The sequence below is a fragment of the Cyprinodon tularosa genome, unplaced genomic scaffold (assembly GCF_016077235.1).
Source record: "Cyprinodon tularosa strain WSP-4 unplaced genomic scaffold, ASM1607723v1 ctg37, whole genome shotgun sequence".
Lineage (NCBI taxonomy): Eukaryota > Metazoa > Chordata > Actinopteri > Cyprinodontiformes > Cyprinodontidae > Cyprinodon > Cyprinodon tularosa.
The window spans coordinates 877244-896035 of record NW_024039085.1 but is presented as its reverse complement, the minus strand read 5'-3'; the positions used below and the strand labels follow the sequence as shown (position 1 = coordinate 896035).

The 18792-nt window shown below is 35.5% G+C and overlaps 1 protein-coding gene across 1 annotated transcript in view; it reads left to right on the top strand.

Moving 5' to 3' along the window:
• Window positions 1-359: 359 nt before the first annotated feature.
• LOC119790750 (canalicular multispecific organic anion transporter 1-like) overlaps window positions 360-18792 on the top strand; it is a 35319-nt gene continuing 16886 nt past the window's right edge. Inside the window, exons 1-18 of the mRNA XM_038296457.1 lie at window positions 360-952; window positions 4851-5027; window positions 5124-5261; window positions 5361-5501; window positions 5605-5727; window positions 7258-7313; window positions 7491-7737; window positions 7883-8070; window positions 11773-11950; window positions 12565-12819; window positions 13482-13547; window positions 13728-13865; window positions 13952-14098; window positions 14183-14267; window positions 14357-14423; window positions 14764-14890; window positions 17791-17967; window positions 18125-18292. Coding sequence (XP_038152385.1) covers window positions 908-952; window positions 4851-5027; window positions 5124-5261; window positions 5361-5501; window positions 5605-5727; window positions 7258-7313; window positions 7491-7737; window positions 7883-8070; window positions 11773-11950; window positions 12565-12819; window positions 13482-13547; window positions 13728-13865; window positions 13952-14098; window positions 14183-14267; window positions 14357-14423; window positions 14764-14890; window positions 17791-17967; window positions 18125-18292 — 2523 coding nt within the window. The 5' untranslated portion in view covers window positions 360-907. The remainder of the gene's footprint in view (window positions 953-4850; window positions 5028-5123; window positions 5262-5360; window positions 5502-5604; window positions 5728-7257; window positions 7314-7490; window positions 7738-7882; window positions 8071-11772; window positions 11951-12564; window positions 12820-13481; window positions 13548-13727; window positions 13866-13951; window positions 14099-14182; window positions 14268-14356; window positions 14424-14763; window positions 14891-17790; window positions 17968-18124; window positions 18293-18792) is intronic.

Genomic DNA, 18792 nt, shown 5'->3' with positions numbered 1-18792 from the left:
ATTCTTAATCTCACATGGCTCGCTTTTAGTACCGTCTAGATGTTCATTGAGCCCTCTGAGGCTGAAGTTCAGTCCTCTCACTGCTAGGAAAGGGAAAAAAAGCATTGAGGTAAAAGGGTTTTGCAATGACCACTCCCCCCAATCAGTGACGAGTCAGTCTGTTACTAAAACAAACACATCTCATCATTATACAAACTGTACTAGTTGAGAATTTAATTGCATTTGACAACACTGCTGGAAAAAAAGCTGGGCTCAATCCAGACTCTTTCACTCTCAGAGAAGTGGAAGCACAACAGGAAAGTGGGCATAATGATCCCCTCCCTCCCTCTTCCTAAACACAGTTCCTTTTTAAGAGAGCTGTCCCCCCCAACACATGGAAATCTGCACTGTCAGACTTACGCAAGTTTTTCTCCCATGTTCTCTCTCTCTTTTTAGTTATCTGCATGGAACTTTAAACTTAAGACAACAATGAGTGTGAAGGAGCTTTACTCTGGGCTCATTAAGAGTGGGAGTTGATCTTTTTATGGTTTTCCACTTCTGTGAGGTCTGTGTCAGTCTACTATGAAGAATTCCTAGAAGATCGAACCTCAAGTTCTTCAATTCTATTTAATCATTTTGCAGCCTATCAGCACATGTGCTGTTATTGTAATACATCTTAACACATTAGGGAGTTACCATGAATTGCTCGTAGTTTTTTTTTCTTTATTTTGAGAGGGGGGGGGGGGTTGCTTCAGAGGCTTCTGGATCAAAGTCTCTCAGAGCCATATCCTGATATTGTCTCCTCTTTGTGGGTGGACAGAGGAGAGAGTAGCAGTGTTTCAGTGGAGCTCGGCTGCAGTGGAGCAGAGGGCACAAGGCTTCAGGACTTCAAATCATCTGCAAGCCAGTGAAGCCAGCACAACGGATCATGTGTGCTGCAGCTCTGGACGAGTACTGCGGGTCGGTCTTTTGGGTGAGTTTAATAATCAACAGATGTTGCTCAAAAGAGTGGTCATGTTTTTCATCTCTTTGAATTTCAGCTTAGACATCTTTTCTCTCAGCGTTATTTATATCTTCTTTTTAAAACCTTTTTAAAACCTTGAAACAAAAAGTGTATAATATGTGTATATGTTTATCTTTACAATTGTAAATGTAAATGAATAACAAATGCATGTATAGTTTACCTTTCTGAGAACTTTTTTTAAAATATGATTTTAACAAAGCTCTTTCTGGGCATGATTCAACAAGTCAAGTAACCATAAATAGCATTTTAAGACCAGAAATACTTTTTTCCTGAGAAATGACAATAGTTTATTTTCCAGAAGTCTCTTTTTTTTTTCTTAAGCAGTCATTAAAAATGTGTGACGAATTATTTGAAAGCAAGAATGTTTAAAACTGTACAGATGAGTCAGAAAGAAATGGTTTGTACACTTTACACTAAACTTCTTAAATGTACAGGAGAACCTTTGTTTTTAACCCAAAAGCTTTGAACTGTTTATATGGGTTAGGTTTAATTGTGGACATGAAAAAGTCACAGACTTGTTCATTTTCTTTCACAGAATTCAAACAAATATTTCCTATTCTTACTTTCTGTTTCACATGCATTTTTTTTTACATTCTGAGTCAGTGTAAACATACGTACGTACCTGATGAACTATCCTAACCTGCAAGTCCCAGATGAACTCATTAACTAAGATGACCAGTCAAAAGTATGAAGAACGTTTGAAAACGGATAGTTTTTAACGTCTCCTTATTAAGAAGCTGTTCACATGCTAACTCAAACTAATCTGATTTATAGTAAAACTTGCCTGTTTATCCTGTATTCCAGGCTTTGACATAGATATTTTCCATTCAAAATTATACTGAAAGCAAAGCATGTTTGATAAACACATTAGCTATAAAAAGCTTAACCACACTTATTTAAACAAAGAAAGTGATGAAATGTTGAAACTGATACATATTTCTTTTAAACTTTAAAATCTGTCTTGTAAGTATTTTGCAAAGTAAAGTAAAGGCATAAATAAATTCTACTTCCAACGAAACATTTTTAATTTAGCAAATCTTCCCCAACATGATTTTTCGTACACAGAGCTGAGTCATTATGGCACCTGCCATTCACATTAAGAGAGGAGCATTAGGGGCAACTTTTCACTATCAAAGACTTGATCAGGTCTAGGGTCAGGAAAAGAGATTCTAACATCTCTGCAGACTCCACACAAACTGTCGGATTGAAATTTGTGCATTTACACAAACCAGCCTCCACAGAGAGTTTTCCCCCAGGCTTTTACACTGTATTAAATTAGTAAATAAAGTTAACAGTGAGCTGGTTTACTATTTCATTTTATTCTATTCTTCTTTTTTTAATCAGACTTATATATATATATATATATATATATATATATATATATATATATAAAGATTTAAAAAGCACAATTTCTAAAGGAAACATTGAAACTATGTTTATAATACATGACGTTAAGATAATTAGTGAGTCTTCCAGTTCATAGGTCAGTGTTGTTAACTCTTTGCATGGTGTTGAAATTCTAATTTCAACACAAAATGTTGTAAAACTAGCAGTAGAAGTAAAAATATTGCATGTGTGTTAGATATTTTGTGCATTTTTATATTTTATTGTGTTAGTGAAGGATTTTCTCTCCTTAAGAACAAAAGAGATGAGGAAGACAAAGATGAAGGTTTCATCTTTTGGAGTTTTCTGATTCTTTAGTTGGTATCAATGAAATGTTCATTTTCATTTTCAAGTGTTATCCCATTGGTTTAAAAGAAAAGATGAGTTAATTGTGGCTATGTTTTGTATGCTCTTACAAAGCATAGCATATGAATATTAAAGTTAGATAAAATTAGCAGGTTAACAAAAATCAGTTAAAAATAGCACTTGCATTTACGTAAATTACCTTCTTGATTTCAAAATCCATTTTAGAAGATACTTTTTAAAATACTGTTGAGCCCAGGGGTCACCAACCTTCTGAATCTGCAGATCTACTTCATGGGTAACGAGTCATGCTACCGACATCAACCTATGAACTGGAAGAGTCAGTGATTACCTTAAATTTGTGTTTTATTTGTAAATCTCTATAAATGCAAATTTTATTGAAAAAGAACAGCAACTCAATAAACTAAACTTTTAAAGCAGCTCACTGTTAAGTTCAGCTATTTAAATATGAGGTTCAAGGGTGTTTAATGCCGTCCTCGAACCTGCTGGAGGCACCATGTTGATGACCCCTGGTTTAGCTCTATAGAGTTTTATATCTCCAATACCCTCCTATGTTTTTGAGGAAACTATCTTTTTTTGCTCATATAAAGATAAGTCTAGTGCAAGATTCAAGTAAATAAAACTTGAAAGAGTGATATACGGAATTATTTCAATAATCCTAATGTGGTTTTGCTTTGTTACACTGTTAGCATTCTTTTTAGGGTATTATCCCAGATTTGACCCAACAGATAGCAATATTGAGGCAAAATTTACTATTAAATGTTGATTTAAGGATATTCTATCACAAATGTTTGTGCACTTTCACCATTTATGTTCTTAACACATCTACTACCCCTGTCTGTGCAAAGTGCACGGTTCCTCAATTGCGCTTCTCAGGAGCCAATGTCCTGCATCTTTTATATCTGTCTGTGCTTCATCACACCTGAGTGAAATAATCAGGACTCCGGGGAAGTTGACTGGATGTTGAGGAGGTGATTCAGCTATTTGTTTCAGGTGTGGAAGTAGAGACACATCTAAAAGCTGTAGAACACAGGACCTCGCAAGCTGGAGCTGAGGAAGTTGTTAAACTACAAATTATCAATCGCCTCTAAACGTTTCAGTAGGCTTTACGCCATAGTCCTTTAAAAGCAGTGTATACCTTTGGTGTTTGGTCATGCTTTTCTGTCATACTTCATTCCATCCAACCTTTCATGAAAATCATTGGATACATGACAACTCCTTCTGCAATGACCTTGTGTGCCTTACCATCCTTGATCCTTGTAGATGATGATCATGATGACTGTGGCTTTAATATGGCTATAGTTTAGATGTTCTGTACTAAACATACTTTTTTATTCAGTCTGATGTAATATTCCATTTTTTTCTTCTGCAGATGTCAGCCAGAATCATCATAATGATCAGAAACGCTCTGACATTCTCATTCATTAAGTTTCAAATTTTTCTGGCTAGTTGTAAATTCAGTTTGTACAGGAAACAAATAATATAATAAATCCTTATTACAATGTATTATTGTGTTTTTATATATATATATTTAAGCTTAATATCATAAAGATGGAAATAACTACTCTTTTATGTAATATTTAAATAACTTTAAAAAATGTTGCCAATGTTTCAAAAACTGTGTATCCTAAGATAATTTAACTTATTTTTTAAAAACAAATTTTTCACCTCATTGGTCAAAACGACACGTTTCAACACAGATTATTGTTGCCTTGTACAACAATAGTTGAGTTAAATAGACTGTATTAGCTGTATCCTAACGGACACAACATTAGTTTTTTCTTTCTTTTTTTTTTTTTTTCCCAGAGCTTATTTGGCACATGTGATAAAGTTGAATACATCAGGGGTTGTTTTCAACACAGGTTGATTCCTCCATATTTGAGTTATTTCCGCATCATTTTCTGCTTTTCTAAAAACATGGTGTGTATACATATTTAAAAGAACAAACAAACAAAAAACATTGTTTATTCCATTCTAAACTGTATATTAATATAATATTATGCATATTTGTAGCAAAGTGGACCTGAAGTCATATCCCTTGTTTGCCTGCCCCAACTTGGCCAATAAAGCTGAATGTAATTCTTTAAAATGTTGTGAAATGATTTTGATGCATGCATATGTGGTTGTGTTTGAATCCCAGAATGCATCCTATTTGGGCCGAGATGACCCAGATCTGCCAATCTGTGTGGAACAGACAGTTCTGGTCTGGATCCCTCTGGGGTTCATGTGGCTCTGTGCTCCATGGAACCTCATGCCTCTATGCAGAAGATCACAAGTAAATAAAAAAAGTTGGACTAAGCTCTACTTCTGCAAACAGGTATTGCATAATTACAACAATCATATTATTTTAATAAGGGATGCTTAGGTGGAAGCATTTTAACAATCAGTCTGAACTTTTCCCTCCTCTTTTCAGCTTGTGGTGATTTTGTTGTTCCTAACGGCCATTGGAGGCTTGACTGTCACGTTAGTAGAGGATTTTGGTCCAAACAGTTCAGGAGAGAAAAGTCCAGCTGTATACTACACAAACCCGGTCCTATTTGCTGTCACATGGGTAAAGTTTAAATTTTATATTCAAATATTTTCTTCAATGTCCAAGATGTGAATATTATTAATTGTTTTTGTGTTTTTTTTTTATGTTTTATCTTTTAAGATCCTTCTGCTGTTGTGTCAGGAAGGATTGAGGAGAAAGGAAAGAGCAGTAGATTCTGCTTCTATTTTCATTTTCTGGCTTCTCCTTGTTCTGTGTGACATTTTCCCTTTCCAGACCCTCCTACGGGAAGCTCTTAGGCTGGTATGAGAGTCTACACAATAGATCAGAAAACTTTCTCTGTGTTTAAATGACACATTATTAAACAGAGCATTTTTCTCACACTTAATAATCTCTTCACACCCAGGGAGAGGTCAGAGATATTCCTCGTTTCTCTCTTTTCTACATTTCCTTTGGACTGGAGGTGATTGCATTAATTCTCTCAGCTGTGGCAGACATCCCTCGAGATGCAAAGGAGCTTGTAAAAAAGGTAATTTTTCAATCTTCTTTGGCTTTGAAATGGCAAAATTCATACTGAAATAGAGTACTGGGTGTAGAAGAATATGACACTATTTATTTTTTTCAGCAAAAGCATTCCTTTAGGTGCTACTGACATGAAATTCTAATCTGTATGTGACATATAAAAAGACGTCAAACCAAAATAAACTGTGAAATTATTTGTATTCGTACTGGAATGGGAATACGTTCTCAACAAAAGAGAGCAAGAAACTAACAATATGGCTGAAAATTAGTTTAAAGAAAACCCCTTCCTATGAATGAGAAAAATGCAAATTGATGGCCTATAAAATGATTTTGCAATAATAGGAAATAGAATCGAATAGAATAGAAAATCCCTTTATTGTCCCACAATGGGGAAATTGTGTTTATAGCAGAAATATATTATAGTAGAAGTGGACACCCAATGTGCCCCTTGGAAAAGTGTTTAATAATAAAAGATAGGAAAATAAAACAAAGTATTGTACTGTATAGTGTCTTTATAATATAAATACTCTGTATTTGGAGAATAAAAAAATAAATAACTTTTAAGACATGATTGCTCTAAAGCATCGTCGCAGCTATGGTTACAGATGTTTAAAGGTCTTAAGATGAAGCATCATTTGCCATAATCCTCACATTGAAATAATTTTTTTAACACTTGATACCTGCTTCTGACAAGAGTCAAAAAACTATGTTATTCTTAGTGGTCCAAGATTCGAGGACCACCAACACAGAGTTTTGGAAATACATGGATGTAAAACAAAAAAAATAAGTACATTTGAAATAAAGCAGTAATACATGCAAGACTCTTCTTCTGGTGAAAAAGAATTTTAAGGCTCATTTTAAGTTTTCTGCACACCATTTATTAAAGAGTTAGAATGGATAAACAGGGAGGCTGTTGTCTAACAAGATACCACTGTACAAGTTTGAAGGTGGGATTATCATGAGTTGTTGCTTTCTTCCAGAAAATACTTAATGTAGATTTATTTGACTAAAGGATGAATTGGGAAAAATGAATCATTCATTGGAATCTAAAGATGAAACAAGAGCAGATTTCTACCCGCCCGATCGTAACCCCAAACACAGAGCTGAGGATAGCTAAGTTCAGAGAAATAACTCTGCTGCAGTGACCCAGTATAGTGAAATGAATCTGGCTGAAATCTACAGAAAGACATTAAGATTAGGTTATAAAAAAAAAGGATCCCGGAACAATTAAGACTGAAGATTGTTTGGAAGAATGGGTTCAAATCAAACCCAAGCTAGAGCAATGCATTTAACGAGTGTATCAAGGCACGCCAGGAGAGTTTGATATGCTTGCATGAATCATGCTGTGTGTGTGTGGATCTTGTACTGTGTGAGTGTGGATTTTTTGTGCTTGCGTGAATCTTGCTGTGTGCGTGTTGAGCTTGTACTGTGCATGTATAAATCACATATGTGTATTTGTGAAAATTGAGACAAATTTAGCTCCATAACTTTCTCACGGTAAATTAATTAATAATATCACTTCTGGTGTTTTTTGTAGAATCCAGAGGCTGGTGCAGCGTTCTTGAGCAGAATCACCTTTAACTGGTTTAACAGGTAAATTGGATACGTAAAATCTGCTGGTGCAAAAAATGAACAGGATAACACATAGATAGATAAAATTGGAAAAAATAAACAAAAATGCAAAGCAGCTTAGAAAATAGCCCTTTTATAATGTATAACAATGGAACGTGCCCTTGGTCCTCAATATAAGGCTGTATCTTGTTCTTCCAGCATGGCAGTGAAGGGCTACAAAAAACCCCTGGTTCAGGAGGACATGTGGGATCTGAATGAGGCTGACAACACCACCTACATCAGTCAGCGTTTCAATCAACACATGATGTATGAGTTGGGTCTAGCTCGGATCCGATTACAAAAAAAGCTGAAGAACAGATTGATCAAAAACCACGGAAAAACAGTGGAAGACGTCCCTCAAAGCAATGGTCTGGGGAAAGGTGTGAGTCGGGATGTACTGATGATGGTGAGAACCTTTAAATACTCCAAAGGACCGCCCTGACTTTTAATTCCAAGATCACTTTATTTTTAGCAATCATCTAAATTTTCATTTAGGTGTTCTCAATATTTTCCCGTGTTCCTAAAGAATGTACTTACATTTTTTGCAACAGGAGGAAAAGGGAACAAAAGACGATGATAAAAAGAAGAAAAAGGAGAAAAAGAAGAAGGAGAAAACAGATTATCCAAATTCATGGCTGGTTAACACAATTTCCAAAACATTTAAAGGGATTCTGATTGAATCTGCCTTCTACAAACTTGTGCAGGACCTTCTGACTTTTGTCAGTCCTCAACTCCTAAAGTAAGTCACAGTTATACAAAAATAACCAAATGAATATTTTAGTTTTTCTTGATTGTCTTTTATTTAGCAGCATAGGTGCAACTAAATCAGGTTCCTTTTTCTTAAAACTGAACTTCAGTATGATGTGTACTTACCTTTTATCATGTAAGAATCTCTTCTGTCATAAATAAGATACGCAGTTTTATCTTTATATATAAAACAATGCCTCACACAAACAGGTTTTTTTTGTTTTTAAGATCAGAGCAATTTCGATTCAAAGCTTTTGCAGCTCTGTAGTTTGACCTACTGAATGTCTAAACATGTGTAGTTTAACTATTTACTACTCATTGATTTCTCAAAGCATACACTGATAACACTAGGGCAGTGGGAGAAGAAGCATACCCCCTTCCCCAGCATAAGATGATCTAATTGCTCTCTCCAATACATTGTTCATTTTTAATTACCTCACCAAGGAGTAAAAAAAAAAATCATGGCCAGTAAAATAACACAAATATAATTTGTTCACTGGTTATTTTTAACTTCTGTAAATGTCAATTTCAAACGTGCACAGCACTTCAACTGTAATTAGAGTGGGCAATATGGAGATTGCAAGCAGACAAGGCATCAGGTTATTAGTCGGCTATTGATACAAACCAGAAAAGGTTGGTAATTCTGATGGAAGACAACGGGAAACAAACTCTTTTTTTACAAATGCAAATAAAAAAAAAAAATTTTTTTCTATGGCAAGAGCCTCAGGACAAAACACATCGTGGAGTGGTATTTCATCAAATTTTGTAATCCCTTCTCCCATCACAAACAGAGGGGAATCCTTCTTGACTATATAAACACAGCTTGTGCATCAAAATTGTATTTAAACTTGCACAGATCAGAAAGGTGGATTATCAAAGGGGCAGTGACAGTGATGGTAGAAGCATTGTTCTTTTAAAATAAAAATAAGAGATTCTTTCTTCTATAGCTGATATCCAGTGTGGTTCCATCAATAAATGGCCAGCAAGTTGTCATGGTTTCAGGTATTTGTCTAACCCACATGCAAAACACTCTCAGGAGACAATGCAGTCTTTTAAATGTTTATTTACACAGAAAATAAGTATTACCACGGTAGTTGATGTTGCCGAAAGCAGGGGCACCAGGAGACTTTGGAAGATGAGATGATTCCGACTGGGAGGAGTGAGATGTGGTCTGAGTGTTGGGACAGAGGAGGAAGGAGAGTCTTGTGAGCACGGTGGAGGGCGGATCAGGTTTAACTGTAAACTCTGGAGAGGAGTCTTTAGCTGCCAGCCAATAGATGCACCAAGAGATCACAACTAGTCCGTAGAGAATTGTGGTGTAAGAAGATTGCTCAGGAACAAAATCCAAAGGCTTTATTTTCCTGAAGAGAACAAAGGGGCCTAAAGCAGTGCCCCCCTAACAAGGTGAGAGTAGAGAAACCAGGGAAAACAATGTAAGGACTCAGGAGGGCTAGAAAACCATTTAAGGTTAACACTCTGGCATTGATGTGCTGGTAGCCAACTACTAGTAGTCTTGAGCTGATGAGAAACAGGTGCAGGCAATCAGCAGAGCAGCCCAAGTCTCTCTGTTATTAGATTTTGTTGCCATTATGTTAACTTTGTGTGGCCACCAACCACATTTCAAGGAGTTACTACCAAATTATTTTTAGAGATAAATTACCATAACTAGCTAATTTTTTAAAGCAACCTTCCAAACATTAATTGTTCTAATAATACAAAAATGTGAAAGGTAGTTAAGTAGCATTATAGAGTTTTCTAATGATACTGCCACCTGTGGCCAGAAAACAGAACTGCAGTCCGCACACACCTATTTTTTCTACATTTTTCACCTTATATGGAGTTGCCATCGTTGTCTGAGTTGAGCTAGATGGTTGCTACTGATTATCGACAAAATGTATCTAGAATATGATGGGAATACTTTCCCAACACTCAAAGAAATTTTATTAGGGATACTAATCATAGGACATTTGATTTTTGTTTCAATTTTAAACACGTTATTATAAGATCAAGTTCCCAAGAAAAGTATTTGTTGTCAAGCTTTTTATCTTTGGGCTTTCACATCAAAATAAATAAGATTTGAAATGTGTTTATGCATTTTATCAGATGCTTTGAAATTAAACAGAACTATTGAACTGGTCTTATTTGTAAAACAGTCTTTTAAGCTTTTGTAGCTCCTTAAATAAAACGGAACACCTCAAGGATTTAAATATACAAAAAACATAAAGGAAACTCTGTTCAAAGAAAAGAAAATGCAGCTGCCAGAAGGTTTTGGGTAATGCCAGTGATCAGTGATTGAAAGACCTTTTTGCAAGGCAGCCTGGTTGTCCCACATGTATATATATATATACATCCATAGCTACGCTGACATAGCCATTCCTGTCATCAGCTATAGTGAACACCATTCACATGATGTTTCATGCACAATCAGGGTCCAGTTTTATTGCTGGAGGAACCAATGCAAAGATAATCAGCTGGCCTGGAGTCCAGGCCAGGGGATGCATCAATCAGGAGGTCAGTGCATATAAGTACAATGTAGAAAAAAGCTGAAGGGTGGTGGAGTACAAGGTTCTAAAGAGACACAATTAGATAGCAATCCAAGAAACATATAGAATTCAAAATATATTCATAAATTATAGATATAAATCATTTACATGTTTAATATGGGCAAAAGAGGGAAGACATTCTGATGCCACAGTATAACCCACAAAAGATTGGAAAACATCTATAGATGTTGTAACAAAGATGAAGCCATTTTTTTTACACATATTAAACATGATAGATGCTGTGCTGTTTAGTCATGAGTATCTGAATATCTCAAGACTCGAGTATTGATGGTAATCTATGACTCCGGAGCACTTTCAATTAAACATTTACCCCCATCTTTAAGGTTAACGTGGCTTGCTCTTGTGCATGCACACTATTTTAGAAATTGTAATTTTTTTGGGTATACTCCAAAATCTGATTTTTTGGGTACGTAAACACTTAGTATGGACCCTTTGCAAAGTTTTATAAATGATATTGTATAATTTTTCTGTATTTATCTCCACAATTGTATTTATCTCTTTCTTTTAGTGCTTTGATTATGTTGGAAGGGGGATGGGGTTATTTAAGGTCAAGTGTCATTGTGTTCAGGTGTTGCTAAATGAAAAGGGGCAAACGGTTTTCTACTGTGCTTAGTTTCAATTTATGTTGTTTTATTTTGTGGAAATGGAGGAGCTTATGGAAATAAATGGCTTTTAGAATAAGTCCAAGTAAGACCTGCATATTCTTCATTAAAAGGCCAAACCCTACCATTAGAGAAAGCAACCAGTAGCCTAAAATATAACATTTTAGCAGCTACAGTCATTATGTAAACAGTAGAGATACTCTATGTTAGTTTTCTGGCGGATCTGCCTCAAGTATTTGGTTCTTTATTGCAGTCAAATTACAAACTTTTTATCTAAACACAATCAAATGTTCTTTAAATCAAAGGAATTAGTCCTGCAGTCGGAGAATCAAACCCCAGATTAGTCTGTTCATCATTCTGTCCTTGGGCATGACACTTCACCCACATTGCCAACTCATGAAGCTATGCAGTGCAACTCTTCTCAGTAAAAGAAGCTGCCCACATGATATTGTACAAAGGTTGATTTATGCAAATTTGTACTCTTTGATTTTTATTTTTTCTGATGTTTTTTTTTTCTCCCTTACATAGGTTGATGATCTCCTTCACCCAGGACAAATCCAGCTATGTCTGGGAAGGATATTTGTATGCAGTGCTGCTGCTGGTGGTGGCTCTTCTGCAATCTTTGACATTGCAGCAATATTTTCAACGATGCTTTGTTCTGGGGATGAAAGTTCGAACTGCTCTCATGGCTGCCGTGTACAAAAAGGTAAAAAAAAAAAATAAAAGAACTGAAAGCTTGACATATGCTAGGTAGCAAGGCTTTTTTTTTTAACATGACCGATTGTGGGGTTTCAAGAATACAAATAAAAAATACAAATAAAGAATACAAATAAAAAACAAATAAAATTTATTGCTATTTTGATAAGATAGCTAAGAACGCAGAATGATCATTTTTTTCTGGCTGTAGGGAACATTCGTAGCTATAGTAAAAAAAAATGTTTAGCTACTGTAGCATACAATAAAGTTTTTAAAGGTTATTATCAAGCTATGATCAGCATATCTGTTTAGCAGCTGACTGAAGGAGTGGCTACCACAGCAGAGAGCATGACTGATTAACCAGCTCATACCAGTTCTTTAAAATGGGTTACTGTACAGACAGCAGAATGTGCTAAAAACTACTTTAACTTATCTAGTCTTCATTCTAGGAAATGTGTTTTAACCTATTATTATTTATTTTAGCTGCATCAGAAACAGTTGTTTTTCTTTTTTTATATGAACACAATGCTTCATGTTATATATTCCTTTAACTGGTGTTAATTAAGTGATACCATGCTTTTTTTTTTTACTTAATTTTCCTTTTTGTCTTATTCTCTTTTAAAGGCGTTGGTGATGTCCAATGATAACCGTAAAGAGTCAACAGTTGGGGAAACAGTGAACCTCATGTCAGCAGATGCCCAGCGCTTTAACGACGTGACCAACTTTATCCACCTGCTGTGGTCCTGCCCTCTGCAGATCGTTGTTTCCATTGTCTTCCTGTGGATGGAGTTGGGACCTTCAACACTGGCAGGGCTTGCAGTAATGGTTTTGTTGGCGCCAATTAATGGACTGCTGGCTGCCAAGGCCAGAAAAATTCAGGTAAATATAAAAGAAAAGACAGTTTCATCCGGCCAACCTGCAACACTAAGTTAATCTTAGCGAGCCTTGATATTTCTGAAAATAAGCAAAATTTGAGTAGTTTGCACTGAAACATAATAGTGTGATATATATTTTAGTTTTAATGATTATGTTTTACAGCTAAAGAAAATGTAATTCAGAATATTACATAAGACCAGGATTTAAATAAATATTTAGATCAGAAGTAATAATGAGCACAATCAGGGGAGACTTGTAAGGTCCTTCTAATAGAAGGTGGTTGCTGTATCAAGACATAGTAATTAAAGTTGAGTGGAGGGTAAATATGTTGTGGGAAAAGACAAACACAATACAGATGAAGCCATTCTTGATTGAAATGAATTCCAGGATTTCAACATATTTTAGGAAATTTGTAAGGCTTAGTCGGGTAGGGCTTTAAGAGCTAACACACGGAGACATACAAGAAAATGGCTTTAACTGTTAGTCACATTGTTAGGGTCTAGTCTTGATCTTAGACCCAGTTTATCAACCCTTTATTTTATAAATGGCTTTAAACGATTGTAGAAATCCTCAACAATTCTTCTAGATCGCCGATTTTCATTTTTATCTGAAGTTTTTATTTAAAACCTGAGGTTGATAATGAAATGCATTATATCTGCTTTAAGGTAGAAAACATGAAGTTCAAAGACAAGAGATTGAAGATAATGAATGAAATGCTCAATGGAATAAAGGTAATACAATTTATCTGTTTCAATGTGAAATAGTTTGACCTTTTTTAGCATTGTACAGGACCTTCCATATACAATTTATCTTATTTATAAAAATGGAATTAGGATTCTGTAATTTTTTTCAGATGGTTAGACCGCTTCAACTTCTCTCATTCTCCTTCTTTCTTATTTTTAAAATATAAGATTCTAAAGCTGTTTGCATGGGAGCCATCCTTCCAGACTCAAGTTAAAGATATCAGAGAAAAAGAGTTGAAGGTCATGAAGAGGTTTGCTTATCTCACCTCCGTCTCCACTTTCATCTTCACCTGTGCCCCTGCTTTGGTGAGTCATGTTAGATGTTTAAAAAGTGAGTAATAGACTTTAACTGTGCTTGATATCAATTTTGACTGTACTTGGTTTCCAAACAGGTTTCTCTGGTCACATTTGCTGTATTTGTTGGCGTAAGCTCAGAGAACATATTAACTCCAGAAAAAGCCTTCACTTCAATCTCTTTGTTCAACATCCTTCGATTTCCACTGGCCATGCTGCCTATGCTAATTGCTTCAATTGTGCAGGTAAATAAATGGTGTTAACTGCTGTATCTACACCCATTTAGAGCTGTAATAAAACTCAAATTGCATGTTTCATTCATAATTCAGACAACAGTGTCTAAGAAGAGATTGGAGAAGTTTCTGGGAGGAGATGATCTTGACAGTGACACTGTGCGTCACAACCCAGATGTTGGTAAGTTATCTATCCTGAGATTATATGTGGACCAAATCTGTCTAATTTGTGATTTTGTTTATATGCATTGATCTATTTTTCTCACCTAGACTCTGCTGTCAGCATAACAAAAGGTTCCTTTGCATGGGGAAAAGACTCTGAACCTGTCCTGAAAGAGTAAGTCTGTTGGGTTTACTATGATTTTGTTCCTATGCAGTTAAAACCATAATATATTAAATCAATCAATTTCATTTTGGAGTTCCATTTTTATCTATTTATTGTATGCCAGAATAACAATAGAGTGTAGTAGAAGATTTTTTTCCCTTCTTATAATCTTTTGCTAGATTAGGCCACCTTGCTCACACACACACACCCCAACACACACACACACGCCCACACACATATTTATTTATGATGCTTTTTATGACAGAAAAAAAAAACAAAAAAAAATGTATTCCCTATTAATGTTTGTATATTTTGGAGTGTATACAATATTTTTTCTGACTGTGATTTTCAGTGTGTCTCTGGACATTAAGCCGGGTCGACTGGTAGCTGTAGTGGGAGCTGTGGGATCAGGGAAATCCTCACTTGTTTCAGCCCTTCTAGGAGAGCTGCACAGCACTGATGGCTTCATTAACATTCAGGTAGTGATTAATTTCTCGATTAATATTTGTGGTATTTTAACGGTATGCTTCAAAATATCTTTTTTGTATTTGCAGTTTGTTTATGCCACACAAAATATTCAAATTTGCAAAAGTGGATGAGCCGGTCTAATAATTAGGTGTTGTTTCTCTCGCTCAGAAAATCTGTTTACAAAAGTATGCAGAAGTGATATATTTTTAAAAATAGGTCTTTTTAAGTCATCTTTTTCTTACTTTTAAAGCCTAAGAACACCTGTTTATTACTCTTGGATTGCATATAGTTTTCTATAATGTATTTAATTTTTATTCAAAAAGGTTTGTGAGAAGGAACTAATTTGAATATCTCAATGACTGGAATTCACAGCTTAGCTAAAAGACTTTTATTTAAATACAAAAGGTTTTAACAGGTCATTTAGATCTTTATGAAAAAATAAGGGCCTCACAGTTCCTTAAAATACCTAAATTGGTTGACTTCTTAAAGTTTTTAGATGAGAAAATAAAGACGTTCTATCCATCAGATCCTTGCACTTAAAGGTCCGATATTCTGCAAAATGTTCATTATAAATAAATTGTAACGGTCATGTGTGTCCTGCAGCCTGTGTATGATATTCACAAATTAATTGAAAATCTTTCACCTCTATCATCGCCTTTCTTCATTTAGCTAATGTGTGCTAAAAATGCTCTGTTCCCCTTATGATGTCATAATACAGTGAGGAAAATAAGTATTTGACCACCCTGCTATTTTTGCAAGTTTTCCCGCTTAGAAATTATGCAGGAGTCTGAAATTGTCATCGTAGCGGCATTTGCACTGTCAAAAAAACAATCCTGCAAACACAATGCATGAATGTTTAACTATTTATTTGTTTGACACAGCTGCAAAAAAGTATTTGAACACCCGAGAAAATCAATGTTAATATTTGGTAAAGAAGCCTTTGTTTGCCATTAAGGAGGTCAAACGTTTCCTGTAGTTTTATTTATTTATTTTTTTACCAGGTTTCCACACACTGCAGCAGGGATTATGGCCCACTCCTCTACACAGACCTTCTCTAGATCAGTCAGGTTACTGGGCTGTTGCTGAGAAACAGAGTTTTAGCTCCCTCCAAAAATTCTCTATTGGGTTTAGATCTGTAGACTGGCTAGTCCTCACCAGAACCTTGATTATGCTTCTTCCAGAGCCACTCATTGATTATCCTGGAAGTGTACTTCAAGTCATTGTCATGTTGGAAGACCCAGCGTTGACACATCTTTGATGTTCTAACTGAGGGAAGGAGGTTATTCCCCAAAACCTCACAATATATGGCCCCGGTCATCCTTTCCTTAATACAGTCCACTCGCCCTGTCCCATGTGGCTCTTCCATTTTCTAATGATTGTTCCAACAGTGTACCTTTTTTCACCAAGCTGCTTGCCATTTTCCCCATAGTCCTTTCCTGCCTTGTGGAAGTGTACAATTTTATATACAAATTCTCAGGACAGCTCTTTTGGTCTTGGCCATGTTAGTAGTTGGATTTTTACTGATTGCATGAGTTGGACAGGTGTCTTTATGCAGCTAATGACCTCAAACAGGTGCAATCTAATTTAGGAGAATAAATGCAGTGGAGGTGGATATTTTGAAGGGACACTAACAGGTCTTTGAGGGTCAGAATTCTAGCTGATAGAAAGGTGTTCAAATACTTATTTGAAGCTATATCATACAAATAAATGGTTAAAAAAATCATATAGTGTCATTTCTGGATTTTTTTTTATTTTTTAGATTATGTCTCTTTCAGTGGACAGGCACCTTGGTGGACAATTTCAGACCCCTCTGTGATTTTTAAGTGGGAGAACTTGCAAAATAGCAGGGTGTCCAAATATTTATTTTCCTCGCTGTAATATCAATGTCAATTTTTGGTAAAGGTTGTCTGCCTTATATGATAGCGATTTTCCTGCACAAGAGACAAAAACATGTACAGAAAGGAATAGTAAACTCACAAAGAAAAAATCTGAAGATTTTTTTTTTTTTTTTTTTATTCAAACTTATGAAAAATACAGTTATGTTGTAAATATTACCAGAAATACACAAAACATTTAATAATAGAACCTCAATAACGGTTACTTCAATAATGAAACTCAAGCACTGGTTGAAAATAAATGGGAAAACCGACAATCATCCTTATTGATGACTTTTTCTCTTTGTGAGTTGCTACTTTGCTGAAGTGTTGTCATCTTGGTCTGTATGTCTTTGTTAAACAATTTCAAATTGCAGCTGGTCTTTCATGGTTAAATAAAGAACAGAAGAGTCGTGTCGTACTGCAGAGGCTAAAGACTTGATCTTGATCTGACTTTATTGGTCACAGTTCTTTTATATAAAGTACTTAAATGTGAAATACATTTTCTTCTCCTAAGTGGCAGCTTTACAAAGGAGAGAGAGAGAGCTATTTTCTTGGGAAATGTGCGAAGTATAATAATTAGATAGCTGTATGAATAGAACATATTAACCGTGTTATTTTCTCAGAAAATGACAGGCGTTAACATTATTATTCAAATGTGCATTGGGACTGATTTGCTGGCTTTGAATTCATGACAATGGCAAATGGGTACAAAATATTTTTTCTTGCTCTAATAAGAAGCGTGAAAACATTTCCAGATTTAATACCAATAGCTTTTATTGATTACAAACAAGTGTGGACAAGGTGGACTTGATTACAGGGCATTTTAAGCTTTTGCAGGCTTGTATCTCTATGTCATGAAGCTTATGGGTCGACTAGGAAAGAAATATTAGATAAACTCAAACAAGTTTTTATTTTCAATTACTGACATTTCTGTTTGTAGGGAAAAAAACGTCCTTAATAATAAATGCTTGCCAATGAGGAGTACAATCTGAAAGAGTGGTTCATGGAGACTTGTCTTTTCTGTTTCCACTCAGGGCTCCCTTGCATTTGTACCACAGCAAGCCTGGATCCAAAACGCCACTCTGCGTGATAACATCTTGTTTGGCTCCCCCTATGAGGACAGGCGATTTCAGGAGGTATTGGAGGCCTGTGCTCTTGGCCCTGACCTTAAGTTGTTATCGGCAGGAGACATGACTGAGATTGGAGAAAAGGTACGTTAATGAGGTCAGATTTTAGAAGTTCAAACATGTGGGTATAGTCATCATTGAGAGGTTTGAGTAAATGTCATAACTCTGATGTAAATGGAAACCTTGTGGGCTTGTGTAAATCTCATGTAATGGTGTGCTGTGCTCTCCTCTTTGTTTGTAGGGTATCAACCTTTCAGGAGGTCAGAAACAGCGTGTCAGCCTTGCCAGAGCAGCTTACAGTCAGGCTGATGTTTTTCTATTAGATGACCCGCTCTCTGCTGTGGACTCTCATGTTGGAAAGCATCTCTTTGACAAAGTTATTGGACCCAACGGACTTCTTAAAAACAAGGTTTGAACTTGTCCTAAATACTAAAATACTCATCAGATACCATTTGTTTCACCATTTTAAAGTGGTCCTGTTAATTTTACATTTTTGTGACAGATTTGTTTATTGAACTTTAAAATCTACCATATGTCTCAACCTTTATTTAGATCTAATCATGCAGTGTTTGGTGAAGATCTCACCTTAATGACTAAATTTGAACCCCCAAGCCTCTAACTCTGGTATCACTCTTGCTGCTGTGTATACAGCACCAAAACTAAATAATATTACCGTTGCCTCTTGATCAAATGTCTTTCCTATAGATTTGTTTTCCAAATGAGTTGTTCTAACAAAGTTTTACTGCTGTTGAATTATTATTTATTCAGTTGTACATTTCACTAAACCATATACAATTAACTTTAGCATAGCAATTCAAGAATATGGTTAATGGTTTTCATGGCAGAATATTCTCTGTTATGGTGAAAATATCCTGTTCTAAGAGAGCAAAGGTGCCTAAATAAAATTAC